Here is a 25,489-nt window from a genome sequence, read left to right as displayed (position 1 = left end):
ATTCTCATTCATGGTCAACACATAACCTGTCTATGACAGATCAGAGTAGTTATTCTCATTCATGATCAACACATAACCTGTCTATGACAGATCAGAGTAGTTATTCTCATTCATGGTCAACACATAACCTGTCTATGACAGATCAGAGTAGTTATTCTCATTCATGGTCAACACATAACCTGTCTATGACAGATCAGAGTAGTTATTATCATTCATGGTCAACACACAGCAACAAACAACATAAACGTTTCATGATGAGGTTCAAATCATGTTTCTGTCTGAGGAGAAGCCAGGTTTGACTTGAGGTTTTGGAGCAGGGAGAGGGAGCCTGTGGGAGAGGGAGAGGAGGGAGAGGGGAGATGGTAGAGGGAGGGAGGGAGGGTAAAGGGAGTGGGAGACTGTGGAGAGAGGGAGAGAAGTATAGAGGGGGAGAAGGAAAGGGAGGGTGGCTATGTTTAGCACCTGAGAAGAATGACTTTCCCTTAATTTTGTAACCTTTTAAGTTAAAGGTGTGCTCCATGGGGCTGATTATAATGGCACAATGTTGTAGTACTACCCTGACCTGTTGAAAAAACAGGAGGCTTTATTCGCATGTGGAAAAAATAAGTTGTGAGAGGATAGTCTACCTGCTATGTGGGACCAGGAAACGTCTTCCAGAAGTGAACTACAGTAGTAGCAAAGATTTTTTATAACTAACCCAAGATAGACCCGAACCTGTCTTTTTAATGGGAGCAAATTAATCATAGTGGGCAGAACGAGCAAGAAAGTGGGCAGAGTCAAACATGAGCTAGTGAGATCCTATTGGCTTGTCCTAGCATATTTGCATATTTCCATTAGGGAATGCCTACCCTGTGAAGTGCATGTGTGCAACAACTAAATTGGCCCTTGCTCTCCTAATCAAACGTTGGAAATGGGTAAAGTCTACTAAACGCAACCCACTCTGTTACAGAGTCTAGTTTGGAAACAGAAAACTCTATGGAGATCAAATGTTTTATTGATGAGAAATTTTGCAGAATGCTGACCAAAATCCATCTCGCTCCTTCTTCTCCCACCGCCGGCCACATGGCTTCCTCTCATCACCATATTGGGTAGTGACTGGAAACGTCAACCGGATGCTTCACATTTATGCATCCGGTGAAATATCTGTCTCATTGTTCTATCTGTGGTAGTAGTCTAAAAGTCACACATCATCCCAGCCCCAAAGCCCTTTTTTGAGGTATGATAGACATCCAGTCTGGAAGATACATTCATGCAACAACATGAATTATGTCAAGTTCAATATTTAAGACTTGCACATGTGCCGTTGAAAGGAAACCAGGCATTTCCTACTCAGGGACCTTATGTGTGCGAAAATATAAACGCGATATGCAACAGTTTCAAAGATTTTACTGAGTTACAGTTCAGAGAAGGAAAACAGTCATTTGAAATAAATAAATTAGGCCCTAATCTATGGATTTCACATGACTGGGCAGGGGCGCAGCCAGGGTTGGGCCCCATTCCTTAGACGATCCCACAGATGTAGAAGCCAGATGTGGAAGTCCTGGGCTGGCGTGGTTACACGTGGTCTGTAGGTTGTGAGGCCGGTTGGACATAATGCCAAATTCTCTAAAACGAGGTTGGAGGTGGCTTATGGTAGAGAAATGAACATTCAATATTCTGGCAACAGCTCTGGTGGACATTCCTGCAGTCAGCATGCCAATTGCATGCTCCCTCAAAACTTGAGACATCTGTAGCATTGTGGTGTGTGACAAAACTGTACATTTTAGAGTGGCAAGATGCACAAGATGCACCTGGGTAATGATGATGCTGTTTAATCAGCTTGTTGATATGCCACATCTGTGAGTTGGATGGATTATCTTGGCAAAGGAGAAATGCTCACTAACAGGGATGTAAACAAATTTGTGCACAAAATCTGAGAGAAATAAGCTTTTTGTGCGTATGGAACATTTTTGGGATCTTTTATTTCAGCTCATGATACATTGGACCAATATTTACATGGTCCGTTTATATTTTTGTTCAGTATAGTTCTCTCCTTGAGCTATCCAGCAAAATGACTGTAAGGACACAAGGTCATACATCTGTTCATCAGCAAACACACACCAGGACGCACTCACACACACTCACCAAGGCAGTTGTGTCCGTCGTGTGCCAGCCGGAAGCCGTCATAGCATGTGCACCTGTAGTTCCCCGGGATGTTGATGCAGTCATGGACACAGCCACCGTTGTACTCACTCGCACACTCGTCTAAATCTGCAGGGAGGAAGAGACAGAGGGACGGGTTATGAAATGGGTAAAGGGTATGGGTCAGGACTATGGGATGTTAATGATTGACCTGCACCCCACCACCCTTGGTTTCACTCAGCATATAGCCTGAGAGGGTGTTGTTGGTCAAATAAAACAGAGATTGGTATGACAGAAATGTTGCATGTATCCCTCATGAAATCTGCATAAGCACAACAAATCCAAGAGCAGAAGACAAAAAAGATGCACATGAGAATAGACTGAATCAGTGAGTGGGTGTGATGGGAGTAAATGGGTATGAAACAAGACCTGATGTGATATACAGTGGGGAGAACAAGTATTTGATACACTGCCGATTTTGCAGGTTTTCCTACTTACAAAGCATGTAGAGGTCTGTCATTTTTATCATAGGTACACTTCAACTGTGAGAGAATCTAAAACAAAAATCCAGAAAATCACATTATATGATTTTTAAGTAATTAATTTGCATTTTATTGCATGACATAAGTATTTGATACATCAGAAAAGCAGAACTTAATATTTGGTACAGAAACCTTTGTTTGCAATTACAGAGATCATACGTTTCCTGTAGTTCTTGACCAGGTTTGCACACACTGCAGCAGGGATTTTGGCCCACACCTCCATACAGACCTTCTCCAGATCCTTCAGGTTTCGGGGCTGTCGCTGGGCAATACGGACTTTCAGCTCACTCCAAAGATTTTCTATTGGGTTCAGGTCTGGAGACTGGCTAGGCTACTCCAGGACCTTGAGATGCTTCTTACGGAGCCACTCCTTAGTTGCCCTGGCTGTGTGTTTTGGGTCGTTGTCATGCTGGAAGACCCAGCCACGACCCATCTTCAATGCTCTTACTGAGGGAAGGAGGTTGTTGGCCAAGATCTTACGATACATGGCCCCATCCATCCTCCCCTCAATACGGTGCAGTCGTCCTGTCCCCTTTGCAGAAAAGCATCCCCAAAGAATGATGTTTCTACCTCCATGCTTCACGGTTGGGTTGGTGTTCTTGGGGTTGTACTCATCCTTCTTCTTCCTCCAAACACGGCGAGTGGAGTTTAGACCAAAAAGCTCTATTTGTGTCTCATCAGACCACATGACCTTCTCCCATTCCTCCTCTGGATCATCCAGATGGTTATTGGCAAACTTCAGACGGACCTGGACATGCGCTGGCTTGAGCAGGGGGACCTTGCGTGCGCTGCAGGATTTTAATCCATGACGGCGTAGTGTGTTACTAATGGTTTTCTTTGAGACTGTGGTCCCAGGTCCTGCCGTGTAGTTCTGGGCTGATCCCTCACCTTCGCCATGATCATTGATGCCCCACGAGGTGAGATCTTGCATGGAGCCCCAGACCGAGGGTGATTGACCGTCATCTTGAACTTCTTCCATTTTCTAATAATTGCGCCAACAGTTGTTGCCTTCTCACCAAGCTGCTTTCCTATTGTCCTGTATCCCATCCCAGCCTTGTGCAGGTCTACAATTTTATCCCTGATGTCCTTACACAGCTCTCTGGTCTTGGCCATTGTGGAGAGGTTGGAGTCTGTTTGATTGAGTGTGTGGACAGGTGTCTTTTATACAGGTAACGAGTTCAAACAGGTGCAGTTAATACAGGTAATGAGTGGAGAACAGGAGGGCTTCTTTTTTTTAAATACTTTGTTTTTATTGTAGGAACACAAAGAAAGTACAAATAAAGTAAAATAAAATAACAAAAATGATCTGGCAGTTACAGTGCACTTCATACCTTCATCATCATATCATCATATTAGTTACATTAGCATCTTTGAATTAGACCTTTTCCAAGTATGAGTTCTTAAAGCAAAGGTCATACGCTCCATGTGGTGTATTTCTTCTACAATGTCTATCCATTGTGTCACTGTGGGAGGGTCTTTTTGTAGCCATTTCCTAGTGATAGCCTTTTTACTGGCTGCCAGTAGGACCTTCAAGAGGTACTTTTCTCTATTGTGTAAGTTATCTGGTATTTCACCCAAGTACAAAGAAATTAATGTTTGTTCTATGTCAAATCCAATTATTTTTCCAATGTTAGATCTTATTTCTCCCCAGTAAGTTTCGATTGCGGGCCAGGACCAAAAGATATGAGAGTGGTCCGCCAGGAGGGCTTCTTAAAGAAAAACTAACAGGTCTGTGAGAGCCGGAATTCTTACTGGTTGGTAGGTTTTAAAATACTTATGTCATGCAATAAAATGCAAATGAATTACTTGAATTACTCATACAATGTGATTTTCTGGATTTTTGTTTTAGATTCCGTCTCTCATAGTTGAAGTGTACCTATGATAAAAATTACAGACCTCTACATGCTTTGTAAGTAGGAAAACCTGCAAAATCGGCAGTGTATCAAATACTTCTTCTCCCCACTGTATGTAACGTACTATAAATATTAGTAAGTCAAGTTGACTCAACCTTTAGAGGCAGGCAGAGAGGGTACAGTAATTGTGGATGGGGAAAGTGAATTTGTCCATGAAGACAGGGAGATAACAGCTGAGATATGATTCGGTGGTAGGAGAGAGAGGCAAAGAGAGAGAGGAAGAGAGAGAGAGAGAGAGAGAGAGAGACAGAGGGAGAGAGAGAGAGAGAGAGAGAGAGAGAGAGAGAGAGAGAGAGAGAGAGAGAGAGAGAGAGAGAGAGAGAGAGAGAGAGAGAGAGAGAGAGAGAGAGAGAGAGAGAGAGAGAGAGAGAGAGAGAGAGAGAGAGATTGTTGGCACGTCTGGTTCAGCTCCTCTTTGCAGCTGACTGGTACAGATGCCTCAGTGCTTGATTTGACTTGACAGCAATGGGCTGAGCCTGGACCAGTGCACTCTCCCTCTAACTCCCAGAGCTGCCTGCCACCACAACGCTCTGCTGCTCCATCCCATGATGTCACACAGGAGACACTCACTCTCATCTACCCCGGGCTAAGAGCATCTCATCCCCTCGATGAGTGGAGGCTTCCTCCCTCTTGTTCACAACACTGTCATTTCTTAAGATCAAAATGATTCTATCCACCCAACTCCATTGTTCAGTCTGTTACAGACCAATTTGACTCATGAATGCAGCACCATCAAATTCCTATCAAACAGGTGGATTTACTCAACGGGCAATACCAGTGAGATAAAAACTAAATCATGTTCTAGGAGTTAAAAGAAAGAGAGATCAAGAGAGAGAAAGAGAGAGAGAAAGAAAAAGAGAGAGAGAAAGAGAAAGAGAGAGGTCTCTGTGATGACTTGAACAGGGGACTTTGCTAAGAGGCACTGAGGCATGATGCAGCTGCTGCTGATGGACTAGACTAGATTGAGTGGATAGAATGGTTCTGAACCAGCCTGTCATGTTTCCTGTTCCCTGCTCTCCCTGACAACCTCCCTGGCATCTTGAGACAGAGGGTGTGCCCTGCCAAGGTGTGTTTGCCAGCCTCATGTCTGCCAGCCTGCCAACAGGAGTCTCAGTGCAGCACGTCACATGAGACCACTCTAAGGACCAAAGTTCCCTCCACACACCATGAGTCAGGCCCCATCAGCAAGTACCATATCTAGAACTAGCACATGAATATGTATTATTCTCCCCTCTCCCTGTTTTGCTTTAATTCTCTCCTCTCTCAGCAGAACTCTAAGAACCTATAGTAGCAGGGTAAAAATACTGTTCCTGTGCTTACATTTGTTAATGGTATTCTAATGTTGAATACAGAATGCTCAACCTTGGTGTTATTGTATGGGTAAACATGCAGAGTGTGTGTGTGTGTGTGTGTGTGTGTGTGTGTGTGTGTGTGTGTGTGTGTGTGTGTGTGTGTGTGTGTGTGTGTGTGTGTGTGTGTGTGTGTGTGTGTGTGTGTGTGTGTGTGTGTGTGTGTGTGTGTGTGAGAGGGATAAAAGGAGCGTCTGGTGTGTGTAACGTCTGCTTCCAACTCACACCCGCAGACACGTAGATCCCCTGAACGCAGCTCACTTTCCAGCCCACTTTCCAGCCCACACCCTCAAACACCTAGATCCCCTGAACGCAGCTCACTCTCCAGAACCCAATCACCAGAATTCTAATGACCTGTTCACACACCTGTATGTCATTATCACACACTATTTAGTTCAGTTCTTTGCACCCCATCACTGTGAGGTATTGTTTGTTTTGTGACACATGTCTTTCGGAGTGCTGGGTTTCCCTGTGATTTACTCCTCCCATGTATGATAGTTTTTGCCTGCCTCACGATGCCTTTTGCCTATTCCCTGCCTGTACTTTAGCCTATTGGATTTCCTGTTATCAGCCTATTGCCTGATCTCTCGGACTACATTACTAGCCTTTTCCCTGCCTGTACTGTTGCCTTTTTGGACCCCCTGTGCATGACCTTCTGCCTGCCCCTGGACCCAGCTACCTGCCTCTTCCTGTGGTCCTTTACAATAAACACCTGCTGCGCTCTGCGCTTGAAACCAGCTCTCTGTCTCCCCTTGTGTTCTTTAGTGTGTGAGTGAGTCCGTCATTAAAATCAAATTGTTTCCGCAATCATAACGAGATCTCTGCAGATGTTAACTCCGTTACCGTATGATAAAATATCGCCTTTAGCCTCCAAGACAAAGAATCCTCATCTAGTGCCTGATGTGGGATAGAGAGTAGATGATAGACAGACGCATCAGCTAATTGGACTGGATGGACATGGACAGGGTTGGCGGCTTAATCATACAGTACATGCTCTATTCTGAGTTTAAACCTGTCCTCTCCTAGCATTTTAACTACTCTAGTCTTTCAAATTGTTACATACATAAAACAATTCTACAATCTTTCTTTACTCATGACTCGTAAATAACAAAGACATGCGATAGCTTATAAAACATACACTACATTGCCAAAAGTATGTGGACACCCCTTCAAATTAGTGGATTTGGCTATTTCAGCAACACCCGTTGCTGACAGAGCTCAGTAACTTTCAACATGGTACCATCATAGGATGCCACCTTTCGAACAAGTCAGTTCATCAAATGTCTGCCCTGCTAGAGCGCTGTTATTGTGGAGTGGAAAGGGGTCTAGGAGTGGTCTAGGAGCAACAACGGCTCAGCTGCGAAGTGGTAGACCACACAAGCTCACAGAACGGGACCGGCGAGTGCTGAAGCGCGTAGCATGTAAAAATTGTCTGTCCTCGGTTGCAACACTCTACTGAGTTCCAAACTGCGTCTTGAAGCAACGTCAGCACAAGAACTGTTCTTCGGGAGCTTCAGGAAATGGGTTTCCATGGCCGAGCAGCTGCACACAAGGCTAAGAATACCATGCGCAATGCCAAGCGTCAGCTGGAGTGGTGTAAAGCTCGCCGCAGTGGAAACATGCTCTCTGGAGTGATGAATCACGCTTCACCATCTGGCATCCGATGTACGAATCTGGGTTTGGCGTATGTCAGGAGAATGCTACCTGCCTGAATGCATAGTGCCAACTGTAAGGTTTGGGGGAGGAGGAATAATGGTCTGGGGCTGTTTTTCATGGTTCAGGCTGGGCCCCTTAGTTCCAGTGAAGGGAAATCTTAACGCTACAGCATACAATGACATTCTAGATGATTCTGTGCTTACAACTTTCTGGCAACAGTTTGGGGAAGGCCCTTTCCTGTTTCAGCATGACAATGCCCCCGTGCACAAGATCCACACAGAAATGGTTTGTTGAGATCGGTGTGGAAGAACTTGACTGGCCTGCACAGGGCCTTGACCTCAACCCCATCGAACACCTTTGGGATGAATTGGAACACCGACTGTCAGGCCTAATCGCTTGGCATGTAGTGTATACTACCAGTAATCCTCTAGTGTGTACAGTTTCAGAATGAACTGAAAAGCAACACAGGGACAGTATATTTAAACAGCTATCCTAATATCTCAATTTCCACACTTCTTCACCCACAAGCACGAGGCCTACACGTCAAATGTTATGATAGCAAAGGCTGTAATTCTAGTTCAGCATATTCAACCCATTGGCCCATGCTTTGCCAGGGTTTAAGGTGTTTGTTTCAGGAACACCATATCAACACCACTACAGTATCGCATCTACTGCCCCACTTGCGCAGCTTTTGAATGCAGTTGAAACCTACACTGGTTAAATTTGTACTTTTTTTTTTACCCTTTTACGGAAACCATCAGGTTTTTCTTTGATTAAAGTGTACTTTGAATTAGGTAATAAAAATGAAGGAGAAATAAAATGACGAGTCAATGCATTCGTTAACAGTAGACCAATAATCACAGTCATCAATACAGAAATGAAAACTAATGATTGGCGAAGAGATTCAATTCAAATGAAAAAATAAAACCAAATCACGATCATACATTTTATTTCAGGCCATACTCCTCCTGTCCTTAGTATAAACCAGGTAAAGTCAATAACAACTCAGTGTGTAGAAACCAGGGCAGGACCAACAGCCTTGTACTTTACTGCACTGCCTTCTACCTTCCATGATTATTAATAGAATTATTAACCCCAGTCAATACAAGAGAGGAAGGCAGCTCATGGCCAACTACACTGATACTGATGGTTTTAATGGGCCTGAAGGAGTCTATACAGATGTGCTGCTATTGAAGAGAGAGAGGCACAGACTGTCAGAAATCAGCTCTTTACTCTGTCCTCACCTTAGATTAGCCTTTCAAATGGGCAGTTTTTTATTTTCCTTTTTACGTTAAATTCAAAAGCAAACCTTATAACCTGAAGGAAAAGAGCAATGACAAACACAGTCAAATAAATTAAAGAATTATAATAGCAATGGGGAAAAAATGACATTGTGATTTGGTTCTGTAGTAATGGTTCTAATAGAAATGGAGGGAAATAACGGTCCAGAGGCTTTGAACGCTCCCTGCTAAAAAACCAGGGGTTGTGTCTGACAGACTAGAGTCACAAGAAGCCCTGGGCTGTGGAAATATCTCGGACCGTTTGGCAGGCAGAGGCCTCTGGCTGCTGTTTCATCCGCTATCTTAATATTCTCTAAAATGTGTAGGAAACGTACTGCTTCATTTAATATTTGACACAAAGGAGCAGTCGGCTGCACCTGTCTTTTTCTCTCTCTCCTTTCCACGTAGCATCTCGATCCTCTCTCTCAGGTCTGAGATTTAAAGCCTATGAGAAATGTAAAGCATTATGTGTGTGTGTGTGTGTGTGTGTGTGTGTGTGTGTGTGTGTGTGTGTGTGTGTGTGTGTGTGTGTGTGTGTGTGTGTGTGTGTGTGTGTGTGTGTGTGTGTGTGTGTGTGTGTGTGTGTGTGTGTGTGTGTGTGTGTGTGTGTGTGTGTGTGTGTGTGTGTGTGTGTGTGTGTGTGTGTGCGTCTCTGACACCTTACCTTCACAGTGCTTGCCATCCCCCTTGTAGCCCGACTTGCAGATGCATTTGTATGACTTGAGTGTATTCTGGCAGATGGCATCGGTGCTGCAGTTGTCAATTTGCTCTGCACACTCATCCACATCTGACAGACAGGGAGAGATGGAGGGAACAGTGAGGTCTAAGGACAATAACAACTAACAATGTTTATTACCCCCAGGTGGCTAATGTACAGTAGGGGAGGAGGGTCAATCATCCATCTGACAAGGTATTCACCATATAGGATGTTCACTGTGGATACACAACCTCTGTAAAGTACCTGGTCAGACAGACAGACCACCACGAGAATACAAGCAGTCACACTTGATAAAGACAAAACAACTCAGCTCAATAAACCCTGCTACACTGTGGTATGTTTGACAGTTTAATAGTTCTCAGAAACCATGGTACAAATAAACAGTTAATTCAGGCGTTTTTGAAGAACCGATTGCTTCATAACAATAAATAAGTAGTTGAGTAATTATTATAATGCATAAATAAACAGTCTATCATTGATTGACCTGTGATGAACCTCTGTTTGACTGGCTGCTGACTTGGACAATCTGTACCTCTGATACATGGGTCAGGAAATGGAGTAAGAAGCCAATGCTTTCATTGGGAGGATAGGATAGATAGCCCTCTGTCATGGTAATGGACCAGAGTTAATAGTAAATATATAATCAGGCACGTGATCAGGAAATAATATAAACTCAGGACAAATAGGATATTAGTTTGAGATCAATTTAAATACTTTATGAACAGAGGAGGATGTAAAAATCCCAACACTTGATCATATATTCTCATAAAAGATCACGCACATAGATATGGGAAATTATGGGTTTTATTAAAAGAGTTAACTGGGGAGTAAAGTGGGGCGGAGTGGGCTCTATGGTGCCCTCCTCCCTAATCCCACCTGATCCCGGTTAGAGAGCCCAGGTGTTTGGGATTACCCCCCCGTTCGCAGGGTGGAAAAGCTTAACAAAGTTTACACAGCTTCCAATATCGACCCTTATCACAAATCTTCTCTATGCTGGGGCCCCGAGGACTGATCCCAGGGGAACACTGGCTGAAATCTGAGCCCCGTTAGCTTAGCATCTACCCTGGGAGCCATAGACCATCACTTCCATGGGCCTGACCACAGAGGACAATGCCTTTAGAAAACACATGCTGTTCTCCTCAGGGATAGAAACAGGCTGGCTCTTCTCTCCTCACTGATTATCCTTAAGGATGAGTAGGATAACCACCATTTGGAAAGGTTCTGTGATAGTCAAGCAAGCAACATTCCACATAAAAACAGATTCATCTTTTAGTCAGGTTTAAGGATTCTAAGGCTCTATGGTGATTAATATTAATTATTAATTTGTTCAATGCTCATAATATTATTCTACAATTAGATAGCATTGTATAGGAATGAGCTTCCAGTTTGATACACCTCTATAACTGATACATTTCTGACTACCATGGAACAAGCACAACTCTGCTAGTGCTGTGTTCTTGAAGGCGACAGCAATTTGTGTCCCCCTAATTAGCTAAACGAGAGTGAGGGAAGTGGGTAATTATGCCAACACTTTGTGAGCTCATGAGCTGTCAGGTTAGATCAGGGAACAGAGTAATATATATGTTTTTATTCTACATGAGTTCATATCTTGTTTACAGAAACGGTCATTTTTTAAATGGCTCACAAATAACGGCAGTTAGTTAGTCACTCAAACTCCAGGAGTAATTCAATAAAGTGGCACTTTGAGCAAAAATAGAATCTTAGCCATGAAAAAAGAAAAGAACACGTCAGATACATTTACATTTGACATTTTAGTAATTTAGCAGACGTTGTTATCCAAAGTGACTTACAATTAGTAAATTCATCTTAAGATAGCCAGATGAGACAACAACACATCACAATCGTATCAAGTACATTTTCCCTCACCAAAGTATTTATCAGCAAAGTCAGTGTTAGTGGGAAAAGAGAAGTGCCTTTTTTTCTTTTTTCAGGGGGGGGGGGGGGGGGGGGGTTCAGGTAGGGTTTCAGACTTTTTTGAAAGATGGGCAAGGACTCGGGCAGGTGCAGGTGCTTGGGTTGGGAAGTAGGGTTTGAGCATAGCCTGAAGGTAAAGAGGGGTAGTTCTCCTTGCTGCTCCGTAGGAAAGCACAAGGGTCTTGAAAATGATGCAAACCTCGACTGAAAGTCAGTGGAGTGTGCGGAGGAGCGGGGTGACATGGGAGAACTTTGAAGGTTGAACACCAGGCGGGCTGCGGCCAACAGAGAGTTGCAGTAGCCTAGACGGGAGATTTCAAGTGCCTGGATTAGGACCTGTGCCACTTCCTGTCTGAGTAAAGGTTGTACTCTACGGATGTTTTAGAGCATGAACTTGCAGGATCGAGTCACTGCTTTGATGTTTGCAGAGAACGACAGAGTGTTGTCCAGGGTCCCGCCAAGGTTCTTTGCACTCAGGTAGGGGCACACCGTGGAGTTGTCAACTGTGATGGAGAGGTCTTGGAGCAGGCGGGCCATTCCCAGGAGGAAGAGCAGCTCCGTTTTGTCGAGGTTGAGCTTGAGGTGGTGTGCACACATCCAAGCTGAGATGTCTGCCAGGCACACAGAGATGCGTGTCGCCACCTAGGTGTCAGAAGGGCGGAAGGAGAAAAGTAGTTGAGTGTCATCCGCATAGCAATGATAGGAGAGACCATGTGAGGATATGACAGAGCCGAATGACTTGGTGTAAAGAGAAAACAGGAGAGGGCCTAGATCCGAGCCCTGGGGGACACCAGTAGTGAGAGCACGCGGTGCAGACACAGATCCTCTCCACGCCACCTGGTAGGAGCAACCTGCCAGGTAGGATGCAATCCAGAAGTGTGCAGAGACGCCCAACCCTGAGAGGGTGCGGAGTAGGGTTGGGTGTTATACCGTATATACCGTATAACAGGATATTTGCAAAAAGCTACAGGATGGTTTTTCAATACCGTTGAAAAATACCATTAAGTAAATACCTGCAGTCAACTTGACCAATACGTTAGGAGATAAAGAACATTGCATTCTTCATTTTACCTGTCACATTATTATGAAGCTTATGGTAGTTCCCAGTCACCTTTCACATGGTGTTTGTTTAAAAACACATAGCGACGAGAGACTGCAGCCTCACTGTTGTGCAGCATGCGCCAGATTACCTAATTACAGTATGGAATTCACAACTAAATGTTTGCCAGCTAGATATCTTATAACTATTAAGTTAACAGCCTAAAATGTGCTAAATGCTCTGCAATTGTGCATTTGGTGTGTTAATTTAGTAGCTAGTTAGCTATCTTCCAAAATCAAGCATTCGCTTGGTAACAGCAGAGAATCCACTCCTGGATCAAGAGCCTAGCTGGCTAATATTTGTTTTGTGTGAGTAGCATTTTTGAGTTACTTGTATACATGTATAGTTTAAGTCAGAAACTGTACAAAATGTTTGCAATAAGCTTGTTAGCATTTAGTTAACATTCTTTATGGGATTTTACATGTACTTGTTAGCATTGCTAACCTTCGGATTAGAGAGTATCGGTGGGGTTTGAAAACAGTGCCCCTTGTGTTCAGTATTACGGAATATCCCGCTATGGCACAAGGTCGGTATGAAGGTATGATAATCTGGATACTGCCCAAACCTAGTAGGGAGGAGGATCTGACGGTTCACAGTGTTGAAGGCAGGGTATAGATCTAGAAGGATGAGAACAGAGGAGAGAGAGTCAGCTTTGGCAGAGCAGAGAGCCTCTGTGACAGAGGAGAGCAGTCTCACTTGAGGAGGGGAGTGACTCTGGTCATCTTGAAGTCAGATGAGACGCAGCCAGTGGTCAGGGCTGAGTTGATTAGGGATGTGAGGAATGGGAGAAGGTCTCCAGAGATGGTGTGGAGAAGTGAGGCGGGGATGGGGTCAAGAGGGTAGGTTGTTGCGAGGCCAGACATGACTAGTTGCAGGATTTCATCTGGAGAGGGGAGAAAGAGGTCAAGGCGTAGGGTAGTTCTGTGTGAGTGGGACCAGTGGACCCTGTAGGCTGAGTGAATGAGGAGTTGGTTGTTAAAATAAAATGCACCCATCTAGGGAATTGGGTGCATTCCCTCCAACACATGCACAACAAAAGCTGAAAGAAGTTATTAGAAATCCAAAAGGCCTTTTTCCCTGTGAAAATAAACATGTCAGAATCAATAGGTCCTACGGTTCAGTCCCGAGGACAACCCTCTGAACACTTCAGAAACAAATTTGCCGAATGCATTCAGTAACGCTGCCCTCCAAATTGACTCATGCTACAGATGAAAAGCTTTGCTTTTTCAGGCCGTCTGTGTATGTAGATTTTTTTCTTTGGTGCTGATGTATCAAAGTTGTGGGGAACAAGTTAAGGCAGCAGATGTTGAAGTCAGTGATTTGAGACAAGGATGAATAAACAAAGTCAAAACAACCAAAGGAAAGAACAAAAAAAATGTAAATTGGGAAATGGTCAGCTGTTTACCCAATTCCCTCATGGAAATGAATGTGTGAAATGTTGTATTGTTGCTGTAGTTTTGTTTTCATGTAGAAATTCAGTTTCAGGTTTAGGAGCCCAGAAATACATACTTTATGTAAGTAAGTTGACCTTTCTGCTCAAAGCTTGAACCTACGGTTGGATCCCTAGGAAGACAAGTAGGCCAATGCACTTTCTCTGAGTAGTATCCCTGTAATGAGGCACATCGTTCAAAGTCTAGTCTCTTCCCTTCATAGCTGGGCCGGGGTAGCTGGGTGCTCTTAATATCGCATGAAGTGAAAAAGAGAGCATGTCATGAACTAAGCCCTGGTTTAACAACCAAAATCCAGGAAAGCTGCTGTGTCTCCAGGCTTTTCCTATCATCAGCCTGTAAATCAGTCACTGTGACTATGCATGCTCTAGTCTTGACTGAACAACATTTTTCCTAGACTAGAGAGCAGAAGGGGAGATAGCTAATTGATTGAATCAAATTGATTATTGCCTTGGTTTAACAAAGATCTTCAGACAAATGTGGTTCCATCCTCAGCATCATAGTACTCAGACATACAGCAAGTCAAGGAGTTTTTTCTGATATTTCGAGAAGAACAACCATACAACTCTCTGAGTCCGCTGCTGTGCAGCCACATCCAATACACTCCCCACATGTGAGCCAGAGAGAGCTTCTAGGCCAGGGCTTTGGAGGTGAGACGTTGTCAGAGGTGCTTTCCCCCTCTGATTAATGGGCAGGTCCAGGGATAAGCGGTGTATTTAGCTGGGCCGGTCAGCTAAAAGGAAAGGGGTGTGTGAGTGGGAACAGGGCTGAGGGAAGAGGGGAGAGAGTGTGTGGGAGATTTGCCAAACTCAAGGTGTACAGTTCAAACACAGGGTAATGTTTACTTTGTGTGTTGAGACCCTGACTGTTTGCTCGATCAACCCGGACCGCCCCTGCCCTGTCCTGGGCCAACCCCCTTCCTCCTCCTACCACTGAAATAGACTGAATAATGCTGGGACACCCTATAGGGTAGACCCTTGGCAGAACAGAACGACATGCTAGGACTAAGGCAAACAGAACAGTGATCCAGCCAGGCCAGTGTTGTTGTGGCTGACCAATGCATAATGCCCAACAGGAATGTCAAGAGTCTGAGACTAAAATGAGTAATCCCAAATCCAGACAGGAATGCAGATCATTTTTTAGTCATAGAGTAATAATAGAAACAATAAACAGGATGGCCAGTCCATCATCACTCTTAAATCACTTTTTTAAGAATACCAATGGCAGTACTGATGGGGCTTGCGACTCAACACCATCTGTACATCAACACACCTTCTGATCTGCACACCTTCTGATCAGCACCGACTAGGGCAGGAGACCGGTGGTCTAAAAAAGGGTTTGATGAAATGCAGACGTCAACATTAGTGCACTTTTTTTAATCCTCCCCCGCCCCCACCCAAATCCCCTCCGGTTCATGAAGGGATGCACTGTTTGATGTCCGGCAAAGCTTTTAAAAGCTGTGAATAAAAATATTATCTGCTTCCATTTGGGGCTGTTTCACCCATCCTTCACACACTCTAAATGTTTAGGAATCATGACCACTGACTTGATCATGATCTTCTAAAAACAATGACACCAACTTCAAACCTCTTCCCAGCTAGGTCCACCAACCATGCAGCGAAAGAGTGTACTGTAGATGGATCTTACTGTACGGTAATAAGAAAAAGGAACAAAACGGAACACGATGGAAGAAAACAAACTGTTAAGAGTGTACTGTAAATAAGAGCTGTAGCAGCACTGTAAATTGATTATCCTGGTCTAATTTGAAACAGCACGGCAGGTGTTCATATCTAGCCAGGAGTAGCTACCATTCTACTGACACTAAATGAGACTGGGTAGGAAGCTCACAGGGTAGAATGTTGACACGTCATTGGGGTCTTACATTGTGATATGTTGGGCAGCTCAAGCTCATGTTATACTAGAACAGTATAGCTATTTGGCTCATAAGGCCTGGGAGTGCATTCATGTGTGGCTTTCTCTACCAGAAAACAAAGAGAAGAACAAAGTTCTCTCTACCGGAGAACAAAGATCACTGGGCACAGACGTCTATTCCATGTTGATTCAACGTAATTTCATTGAAATTAAACAATGTTGATTCAACCAGTGTGTGCCCAGTGGGAATGTCCTTGCTCACCATCTGTTGCTTGGAGACCATCGTGCCCGGAGATGCTTTGAGTGAACATTCTATTTTTACAGCCTTGAATGAACAGCTACCCTACAGCTACCCTACAACTTCAACTCAACCTTTCTGAATGGCGGTCAATGCTCTGTGGCTTTCATGGGCTGCATCCGGTGTTTGGGGTGCCATGCTGTGCTGTGTCCATATAATGAGGATGAATGGCTGTGACGTGTGGCCACACTTGACTCATAGACCCTCCTATACCGTGGAAAAACGTATTACAGTAATGAAGTACGCCACTATATATACCTCACAGTGCTGTTATATACCTTAAACGAAATATCTTATATTGCTGCTATATACAGAGCTTCCGGAAAGTATTCTGACCCCTTCCCTTTTTCCACATTGTGTTACGTTACAGCCTTATTATAAAATCGATTCAATAAATAAAAAATCCCCATCAATCTACACACAATACCCCATAATGAAAAGGCAAAAACAGGTCTTTAGAAATGTTTGCAAATTTATTAAAATTAAACAACAGAAATACCTTATTTACATAAGTAATCAGACCCTTTGCTATGAGACTCAAAATGTATTTCAGGTGCATCCTGTTTCCATTGATCATCCTTGAGATGTTTCTACAACTTGATTGGAGTCCACCTGTGGTAAATTCAATTGATTGGACATGATTTGGAAAGGCACACACCTGTCTATATAAGGTCTCATAGTTGACAGTGCATGTCAGAGCAAAAACCAAGCCATGAGATCGAAGGAATGTCCGTAGAACACAGTGGCCTCCATCATTCTTAGATGGAAGAAGTTTGGAACCATCAAGACTGTTCCTAGAGCTGGCCACCCGGCCAAACTGAGCAATCGTGAGGAGAAGGGCCTTTGTCAGGGAGGTGACCAAGGACCCGATGGTCACTTTGACAGAGCTCTAGAGTTCCTCTGTGGAGATGGGAGAACCTTCCAGAAGGACAACCATCTCTGCGACACTCCACCAATCAGGCCTTTATGGTAGAGTGGCCAGACGGAAGCCACTTCTCAGTAAAAGGCACATGACAGCCCGCTTGGAATCTCAGACCATGAGAAACAAGATTCTCTGGTCTAATGAATCCACTAATTAACTTTTTGGCCTGAATGCCAAGTGTCACGTCTGGAGGAAACCTGGCAACATCCCTACGGTGAAGCATGGTGATGGCAGCGTCATGCTGTGGGGATGTTTTTCAGCGGCACGGACTGGGAGACTAGTCAGGATTGAGGGAAAGATGAATGGAGCAAAGTACAGAAAGATGCTTGATGAAAACCTACTCTGGAGCGCTCAGGATCTCAGACTGGGGTTCACCTTCCAACAGGACAACAACCCTAAGCACACAGCCAAGACAATGCAGGAGTGGCTTCGGGACATGTCTCTGAATATCCTTGAGTAGACCAGCCAGAGCCCAGACTTGAACCCGATCTAACATCTCCGGAGAGACCTGAAAATAGCTGTGCACCGATGCTCCCCATCCAACCTGACAGAGCTTGAGAGGATGTACAGAGCAGAATGGGAGAAACTCTCAAAATACAGGTGTGCCAAGCTTGTAACGTCATACCCAAGAAGACTCAAGGCTGCCAAAGGTGCTTCAACAAAGTACTTAGTAAAGGGCCGGAATACTTACGTAAATGCAATATTTCATTATTTTATTTTACATTTGCAAAAATTTCAACAAAACTGTTTTTGCTTTGTCATTATGGGGGATTGTGTGTAAATTGTGTAGAGTAGAGGCCTGAGTTATGCCTGTCAATGCATCAGAAAACCAGTCAGTATCTGGTGTGACCACCATTTGCCTCAGGCAAACATCTTCTTCGCATAGAGTTGATCAGACTGTTGATTGTGGACTGTGGAATGTTGTCCCACTCCTCTTCAATGGCTGTGCAAAGTTACTGGATATTGGCAGGAACTGGAACACGCTGTCGTACACATCGATCCAGAGCATTCCAAACATGCTCAATGGGTGACATGTCTGGTGAGTATGCAGGCTATGGAAGAACTGGGACATTTTCAGCTTCCAGAAATTGTGTACAGATCCTTGCGACATGGGGCCGTGCATTATCATGCTGAAACATGAGTTGATGGCGGCGGATGAATGGCATGACAATGGGTCTCAGGATCTCATCATGGTATCTCTGTGCATTCAAATTGCCATTGATAAAATGCAATTGTGTTCATTGTCCGTAGCTTATCTCTGCCCATACCATAAACCCAGCGCCACCATGGGGCACTCTGTTCACAACGTTGACATCAGTAAACCGCTCGCCGCACGACGCCATACAAGTTGCCATCTGCCCGGTACAGTTGAAATCGTGATTCTTCCGTGAAGAGCATTTTCCCATTGAAGTCGGTTATGATGCTGAACTGCTGTCAGGTCAAGACCCTGGTAAGGACGACAAGCACGCAGAAACGTTTTTTGACAGTTTGTGCAGAAATTCTTCGGTTGTGCAAACCCACAGTTTCATCAGCTGTCCGGGTGGCTGGTCTCAGATGATCGCACAGGTGAAGACGCCAGATGTAGAGGTTCTGGGCTGGCATGGTTACATGTGGTCTGCGGTTGTAAGGCCAGTTGGATGTACTGCCAAATTCTCTAAAACGATGTTGGAGGCGGCTTATGGTAGAGAAATGAACATTCAGTTCTCTGTCAACAGCTCTGGTGGACATTCCTGCAGTCAGCATGCCAATTGCACGCTCCTTCAACTTGAGGCATCTGTGGCATTGTGTTGTGTGACAAAACTGCACATTTTAGAGTGGCCTTTCATTGTCCCCAGCACAAGTTGCACCTGTGTAATGATCAAGGTGTTTAATCAGTTTCTTGATATGACACACCTGTCAGGTGGATGTATTATCTTGGCAAAGGATAAATGCTCAACAGGGATATAAACAAATATGTGCACAAGATTTGAGAGAAATAACCTTTTTGTGCGTTTGGAAGATTTCTGGGATCTTTAATTTCAGCTCATGAAACATAGGATCAACATTAGAGAAAGGAAAGGGAAAGGGGGATACCTAGTCAGTTGTACAACTGAATGCCTTCAGCTGAACTGTGTCTGCCACATTTAACCCAACCCCTCTGAATCAGAGAGGTGCGGGGGGCTGCCTTAATCGACATCCATGTCTTTGGCGCCCGGGGAACAGTACATGTTGCATTTATATTTTTGTTCAATATATATACCTTATAGTGCAGTTATATGCCTTACAGTGTTGTTATATACCTTATAGTGCTGTTATATACCTTATAGTGCAGTTATATACCTTATAGTGCAGTTATATGCCTTACAGTGTTGTTATATACCTTATAGTGCTGTTATATACCTTATAGTGCAGTTATATGCCTTACAGTGTTGTTATATACCTTATAGTGCTGTTATATACCTTATAGTGCAGTTATATACCTTATAGTGCTGTTATATACCTTGTAGTGCTGTTATATACCTTATAGTGCAGTTATATGCCTTACAGTGTTGTTATATACCTTATAGTGCTGTTATATACCTTATAGTGCAGTTATATGCCTTACAGTGTTGTTATATACCTTATAGTGCTGTTATATACCTTATAGTGCAGTTATATACCTTATAGTGCTGTTATATACCTTGTAGTGCTGTTATATACCTTATAGTGCTGTTATATGCCTTACAGTGTTGTTATATACCTTATAGTGCTGTTATATACCTTATAGTGCAGTTATATGCCTTACAGTGTTGTTATATACCTTATAGTGCTGTTATATACCTTATAGTGCTGTTATATACCTTATAGTGCAGTTATATGCCTTACAAGGTTGTTATATACCTTATAGTGCTGTTATATGCCTTATTATAGTCCTTATAGTCCTGTTATATAGCTTATACTACATCCACTAAAAGTATGTGGACATCCCTTCAAATTAGTGGACATGGCTATTTCAGCCACACCTGTTGCTGACACGTGTATACAATCGAGCACACAGCCATGCAATCTCCATAGACAAACATTGCTAGTAGAATGGCCCGTACTGAAGAGCTAAGTGACTTTCAACCTTTCCAACCTTAGTTTGTCAAATTTCGGTCAACTGTAAGTGGTTATTGTGAAGTGGAATCTACTAGGAGCAACAACTGCTCAGCCGCAGCCATGCACAAAGCGAGGTCCATAGAGAAATAGTTTGATATAGTGTTGTTATATACCTGATCGTGTTGTTATATACCTTACAGTGTTGTTATATACCTGATCGTGTTGTTATATACCTTATAGTGCTGTTATATACCTTACAGTGTTGTTATATACCTTATAGTGCTGTTATATACCTTATACTATATACCTTATATTGCTGTTATATACCTTATGCTATACCTTATTGTGTTGTTATATACCCTATAGTGTTGTTAAACTCCTTAGTGTTGTTATATAAGGCCCGAGGGGGTGAGGTACAGTATATGGCCAAATAGCCCTTACACAGCCTGGAGATTTGTTGAGTCATATATTTCCAATATACCACAGCTAAGGGCTGTTCTTAGGCACGACGCAGCGCGGAGTGCTAGGACACAGCCCTTAGCCATGGTACATTGACCATATATCCCAAACCCCAGAGGTGCCTTATTGCCATTATCAACTGGTTATCACAAAATTAGAGCAGAAAAAATGTATGTTTTGTCATACCCATGGTATACCATGGCTTTCAGCCAATCCGCATTCAGGGCTTGAATCACCCAGTTTATAATGTGCCTTAGAGTGCTGTTATATACCCTATAAATACCTTACATTAAACATCTCCAATCCAAAATGATATCTAGAATCGGCTTCCTATTTCGCAAACAAAGCATCCTTCACTCATGCTGCCAAACATACCCTCGTAAAACTGACTATCCTACCGATCCTTGACTTCGGCGATGCCATTTACAAAATAGCCCCCAACACTCCACTCAGCAAGTTGGATGTAGTCTATCACAATGACATCCGTGTTGTCACCAAAGCCCCATATACTACCCACCACTGCGACCTGTATGCTCTCGTTGGCTGGCCCTCGCTTCATATTCGTCGCAAAACCCACTGGCTCCAGGTCATCTATCAGTCTTTGCTAGGTAAAGCCCCGCCTTTTCTCAGCTCACTGGTCACCATAGCAACCCCCACCCGTAGCAGACGCTCCAGCGGGTATATTTCACTGGTCACCCCCAAAGCCAACACCTCCTTAGGCTGCCTTTCCTTCCAGTTCTCTGCTGCCAATGACTGGAACGAATGACAAAAATCAGTGAAGCTGGAGACTTATATCTCCCTCACTAACTTTAAGCATCAGCTGTCAGAGCAGCTTACTGATCATTGCACCTGTACACAGCCCATCTGTAAATAGCCCACCCAACCACCTCATCGCCATATTGTTATTTATTTTTTTGCGCCTTTGCACCCCAGTATCTCTACTTGCACATTAATCTTCTTTACATCTATCACTCCAGTGTCTAATTGCTAAATTGTTATTATTTTGCCACTTTGGCCTATTTATTTCCTTACCTCCCTAATCTTACATCATTTGCACACACTGTACATAGATTGTTATATTGTGTTATTGACTGTACATTTGTTTATCCCATGTGTAACTCTGTGTTGTTTCAGTCGCACTGCTTTGCTTTATCTTGGCCAGGTCGCAGTTGTAAATGACAACTTATTCTCAACTGGCCTACCTGGTTAAATAAAGATGAAAAAAAAAATATATATATATATATACCTTATAGTGCTGCTATATACCTTGCACTATATACCTTAATGTGATGTTATATACCTTATAGTATTGTTATACACCTTATATTGTTATATACAGTACCAGTCAAATGTTTGGACACACCTACTCATTCAAGGGTTTTTCTTTATTTTTACTATTTTCTACATTGTAGAATAATAGTGAAGACATTAAAACTATGAAAAAACACATATGGAATCATGTACTAACCAAAAATATACTTTAGATTTTAGATTCTTCAAAGTAGCCTCCCTTTGCCTTGATGACAGCTTCGCACACTCTTGGCATTCTCTCAACGAGCTTCACCTAGAACACTTTCCAACAATCTTGAAGGAGTTCCCACATATGCTGAGCACTTGTTGGCTGCTATTCCTTCACTCTGTGGTCCAACTCATCCCAAACCATCTCAATTGGGTTGAGGTTGGGTGATTGTGGAGGACAGGTCATCTGATGCAGCACTCCATCACTCTCCTTCTTGGTTAAATAGCCCTAACACAACCTGGAGGTGTGTTGGGTCATTGTCCTGTTGAAAAACAAATGATAGTCCCACTAAGCGCAAACCAGATGGGATGGCATATCGCTGCAGAATGCTGTAATAGACATGCTGGTTAAGTTTGCCTTGAATTCTAAATAAATCACTGAGTGTCACCAGCAAAGCACCCCACACCATCACACCTCCTCCTCCATGCTTCATGGTGTGAACCACACATGCAGAGATCATCCGCTCACCTACTCTGCGTCTCACAAAGACACGGCGGTTGGAACTAAAAATCTAAAATGTTGACTAATCAGACCAAAGTTCAGATTTCCACCGGTGTAATGTCCATTGCTCGTGTTTCTTGGCCCAAGCAAGTCTCTTCTTATTATTGGTGTCCTTTAGTAGTTGTTTCTTTGCAGCAATTGGACCATGAAGGCCTGATTCACGCAGTCTCTTCTGAACAGTTGATGTTGAGATGTGTCTGTTACTTGAACTCCGTGAAGGATTTATTTGGCCTGCAATTTCTAATGCTGGTAACTCTAATGAACATATCCTCTGCAGCAGAGGTAACCCTGGGTCTTCCGTTCCTGTGGCGTTGCTCATGAGAGCCAGTTTCATCATATTGTTTGATGCTTTTTGATGCGACTGCATTTGAAGAAACGTACAAAATTCTTGACATTTTTCGTATTGACTGACCTTCATGTCTTAAAGCAATGATGAACTGTTGTTTCTCTTTGCTTATTTGAGCTATTCTTGCCCTAATATGGATTCGTTTTTTTAAAACCAAATAGGGCTATCTTCTGTATACCACCCCTACCTTGTCACAACACAACTGATTGGCTCAAACGTATTAAGAAGGAAAGACATTCCACAAATTAACTTTTAACAAGGTACACCTGTTAATTGAAATGCATTCTAGGTGACTACCCCATGAAGATAATGTCAAGAGTGTGCAAAGCTGTCATCAAGGCAAAGGGTGGCTACTTTAAAGAATCTCAAATATAAAATATATTTGGATTTGTTTAACACTTTTTTGGTTACTACATGATTCCAAATGTGTTATTTCAGAGCTTTGATGTCTTCCCTATTATTCTACAATGTAGGAAAAAGTAAAAATTAAGAAAAACCCTAGGTGTGTCCAAACTTTTGACTGGTACTGTATGTGTCACGCCCTGATCAGTTTCACTTATCTTTGTGCTTGTCTCCAACCCCCTCCAGGTGTCGCCCATCTTCCCCATTATCCCCTGTGTATTTATACCTGTGTTCTCTGTTTGTTTGTTGCCAGTTTGTTTTGTTCGTACCTGCGTTTTTCCCCTTCCTCCTGTCTTGTCTAAGTTCCTGTTGTAACAGTCCTGACCTGTTTTATGTTGTTTTTATGTGTTTATGGTCAGGGCATGTGTTTTGGGTGGGCAGTCAATGTTATTCGTTTCTATGTTGGTTTTGGTTTGCCTGGTATGGCTCTTGATTAGAGGCAGGTGGTTTGCGTTTTCCTCTAATCAAGAGTCATATTTAGGTAGGGCATTCTCACTGTTTGTTTGTGGGTGATTGTCTCCTGTGTCGTCGAATGTATGTACCATACGGGACTGTTTGGCTGTTCGTTTATTTTGATGTCGTCTGTTTCCTGTCCGTGAGTTTACGTTTAGTTATGTAAGTTTATGTTCAGGTTTCGTCAACGTCGTTTTCTTGTTTTGTATATTTGAAAGTGTTTTGTTTCGTGTTGCCATCATCGTATTGAAATAAAAAGATGGCTTACTTCCCGAATGCTGCATTTTGGTCTGATGATCCTTCTCTCCTCTCCTCGTCCGAGGATGAGGAGAGCGACAGTCCACAACAGAATCACCCACCACGCTAAGACCAAGCGGCAAGGGAATGCTCAACAGAGCAACAAGGACTCCTGGACTTGGGAGGAGATCCTGGACGGCAAAGGACCCTGGACTCAGCCAGGGGAATATCGCCGTCCCAAGGCGGAGCTGGAGGCAGCGAAGGCAGAGAGGCGCTGGTATGAGGAGGCAGCGCGGCGACGCGGTTGGGAGCCCGAGAGTCAGACCCAAAAATTTCTTGGGGGGGGGCACACGAGGAGTGTGGCAAAGCCGGGTAGGATACCTGAGCCAACTCCCCGTGCTTACCGTGGAGGAAGAAGGCGTCGTACTGGTAAGACACCGTGTTATGCGGTAAAGCGCACGGTGTCCCCAGTACGCGTGCTTAGCCCAGTGCGGGCTATTCCACCTTGCCGCACTGGGAGGGCTAGGTTGGGCATCGAGCCGGATGTCATGAAGCCGGCCCAACGTATCTGGCCTCCAGTACGTCTCCTCGGGCCGGCGTACATGGCACCAGCCTTACAGGTGGTGTCCCCGGTTCGCCTGCATAGCCCAGTGCGGGCTATTCCACCTCGCCGCACTGGCAGGGCTACGGGGACCATTCAACCTGGTAAGGTTGGGGAGGCTCGGTGCTCAAGAGCACGTGTCCTCCTTCACGGTCCGGTATACCCGGTGCCACCTCCATGTACCAGTCCTCCGGTGGCAGCCCCCCGTACCAGGCTGTCTCTCCGGGTTCTCTCTCCAGCTGTTTCCTCCTCTCCAGCGCAGCCAGTGCCTATACCACGCACCAGGCTGTCTCTCCGTCTCCTCCCTACAGAGCCGTCCTGCCATGACCAGCCAGAGCCGTCCTGCCATGACCAGCCAGAGCCGTCCTGCCATGACCAGCCAGAGCCGTCCAGCCAGGACCTACCAGAGCCGTCCTGCCATGACCAGCCAGAGCCGTCCTGCCATGACCAGCCAGAGCCGTCCTGCCATGACCAGCCAGAGCCGTCCTGCCATGACCAGCCAGAGCCGTCCTGCCAGGACCAGCCAGAGCCGTCCAGCCAGGACCTGCCAGAGCCGTCCAGCCAGGACCTGCCAGAGCCGTCCAGCCAGGGCCTGCCAGAGCCGACCAGCCAGGACCTGCCGGAGCCGTCCAGCCAGGACCTGCCGGAGCCGTCCAGCCAGGACCTGCCGGAGCCGTCCAGCCAGGACCTGCCGGAGCCGTCCAGCCAGGACCTGCCGGAGCCGTCCAGCCAGGGCCTGCCGGAGCCGTCCAGCCAGGACC

At 44.4% G+C, this 25,489-nt stretch overlaps 1 protein-coding gene across 4 annotated transcripts in view; it reads right to left on the bottom strand.

Annotated features, from left to right (window-relative positions):
- Positions 1–25,489, bottom strand: part of LOC139557431 (signal peptide, CUB and EGF-like domain-containing protein 3) — a 121,257-nt gene that overhangs the window by 73,756 nt on the left and 22,012 nt on the right. For all 4 annotated transcript variants that reach the window (XM_071372227.1, XM_071372228.1, XM_071372230.1 and 1 more), the window contains exons 2-3: positions 9,526–9,648; positions 2,125–2,250 (exon numbers count right to left, since the gene is read on the bottom strand). In XM_071372227.1, coding sequence (XP_071228328.1) covers positions 2,125–2,250; positions 9,526–9,648 — 249 coding nt within the window. The remainder of the gene's footprint in view (positions 1–2,124; positions 2,251–9,525; positions 9,649–25,489) is intronic.

Source organism: Salvelinus alpinus, chromosome 28 (assembly GCF_045679555.1).
Source record: "Salvelinus alpinus chromosome 28, SLU_Salpinus.1, whole genome shotgun sequence".
NCBI classification, from domain to species: domain Eukaryota; kingdom Metazoa; phylum Chordata; class Actinopteri; order Salmoniformes; family Salmonidae; genus Salvelinus; species Salvelinus alpinus.
Note: the sequence above shows the minus strand (reverse complement) of the source record. Positions and strands in the feature narration are given on the sequence as shown.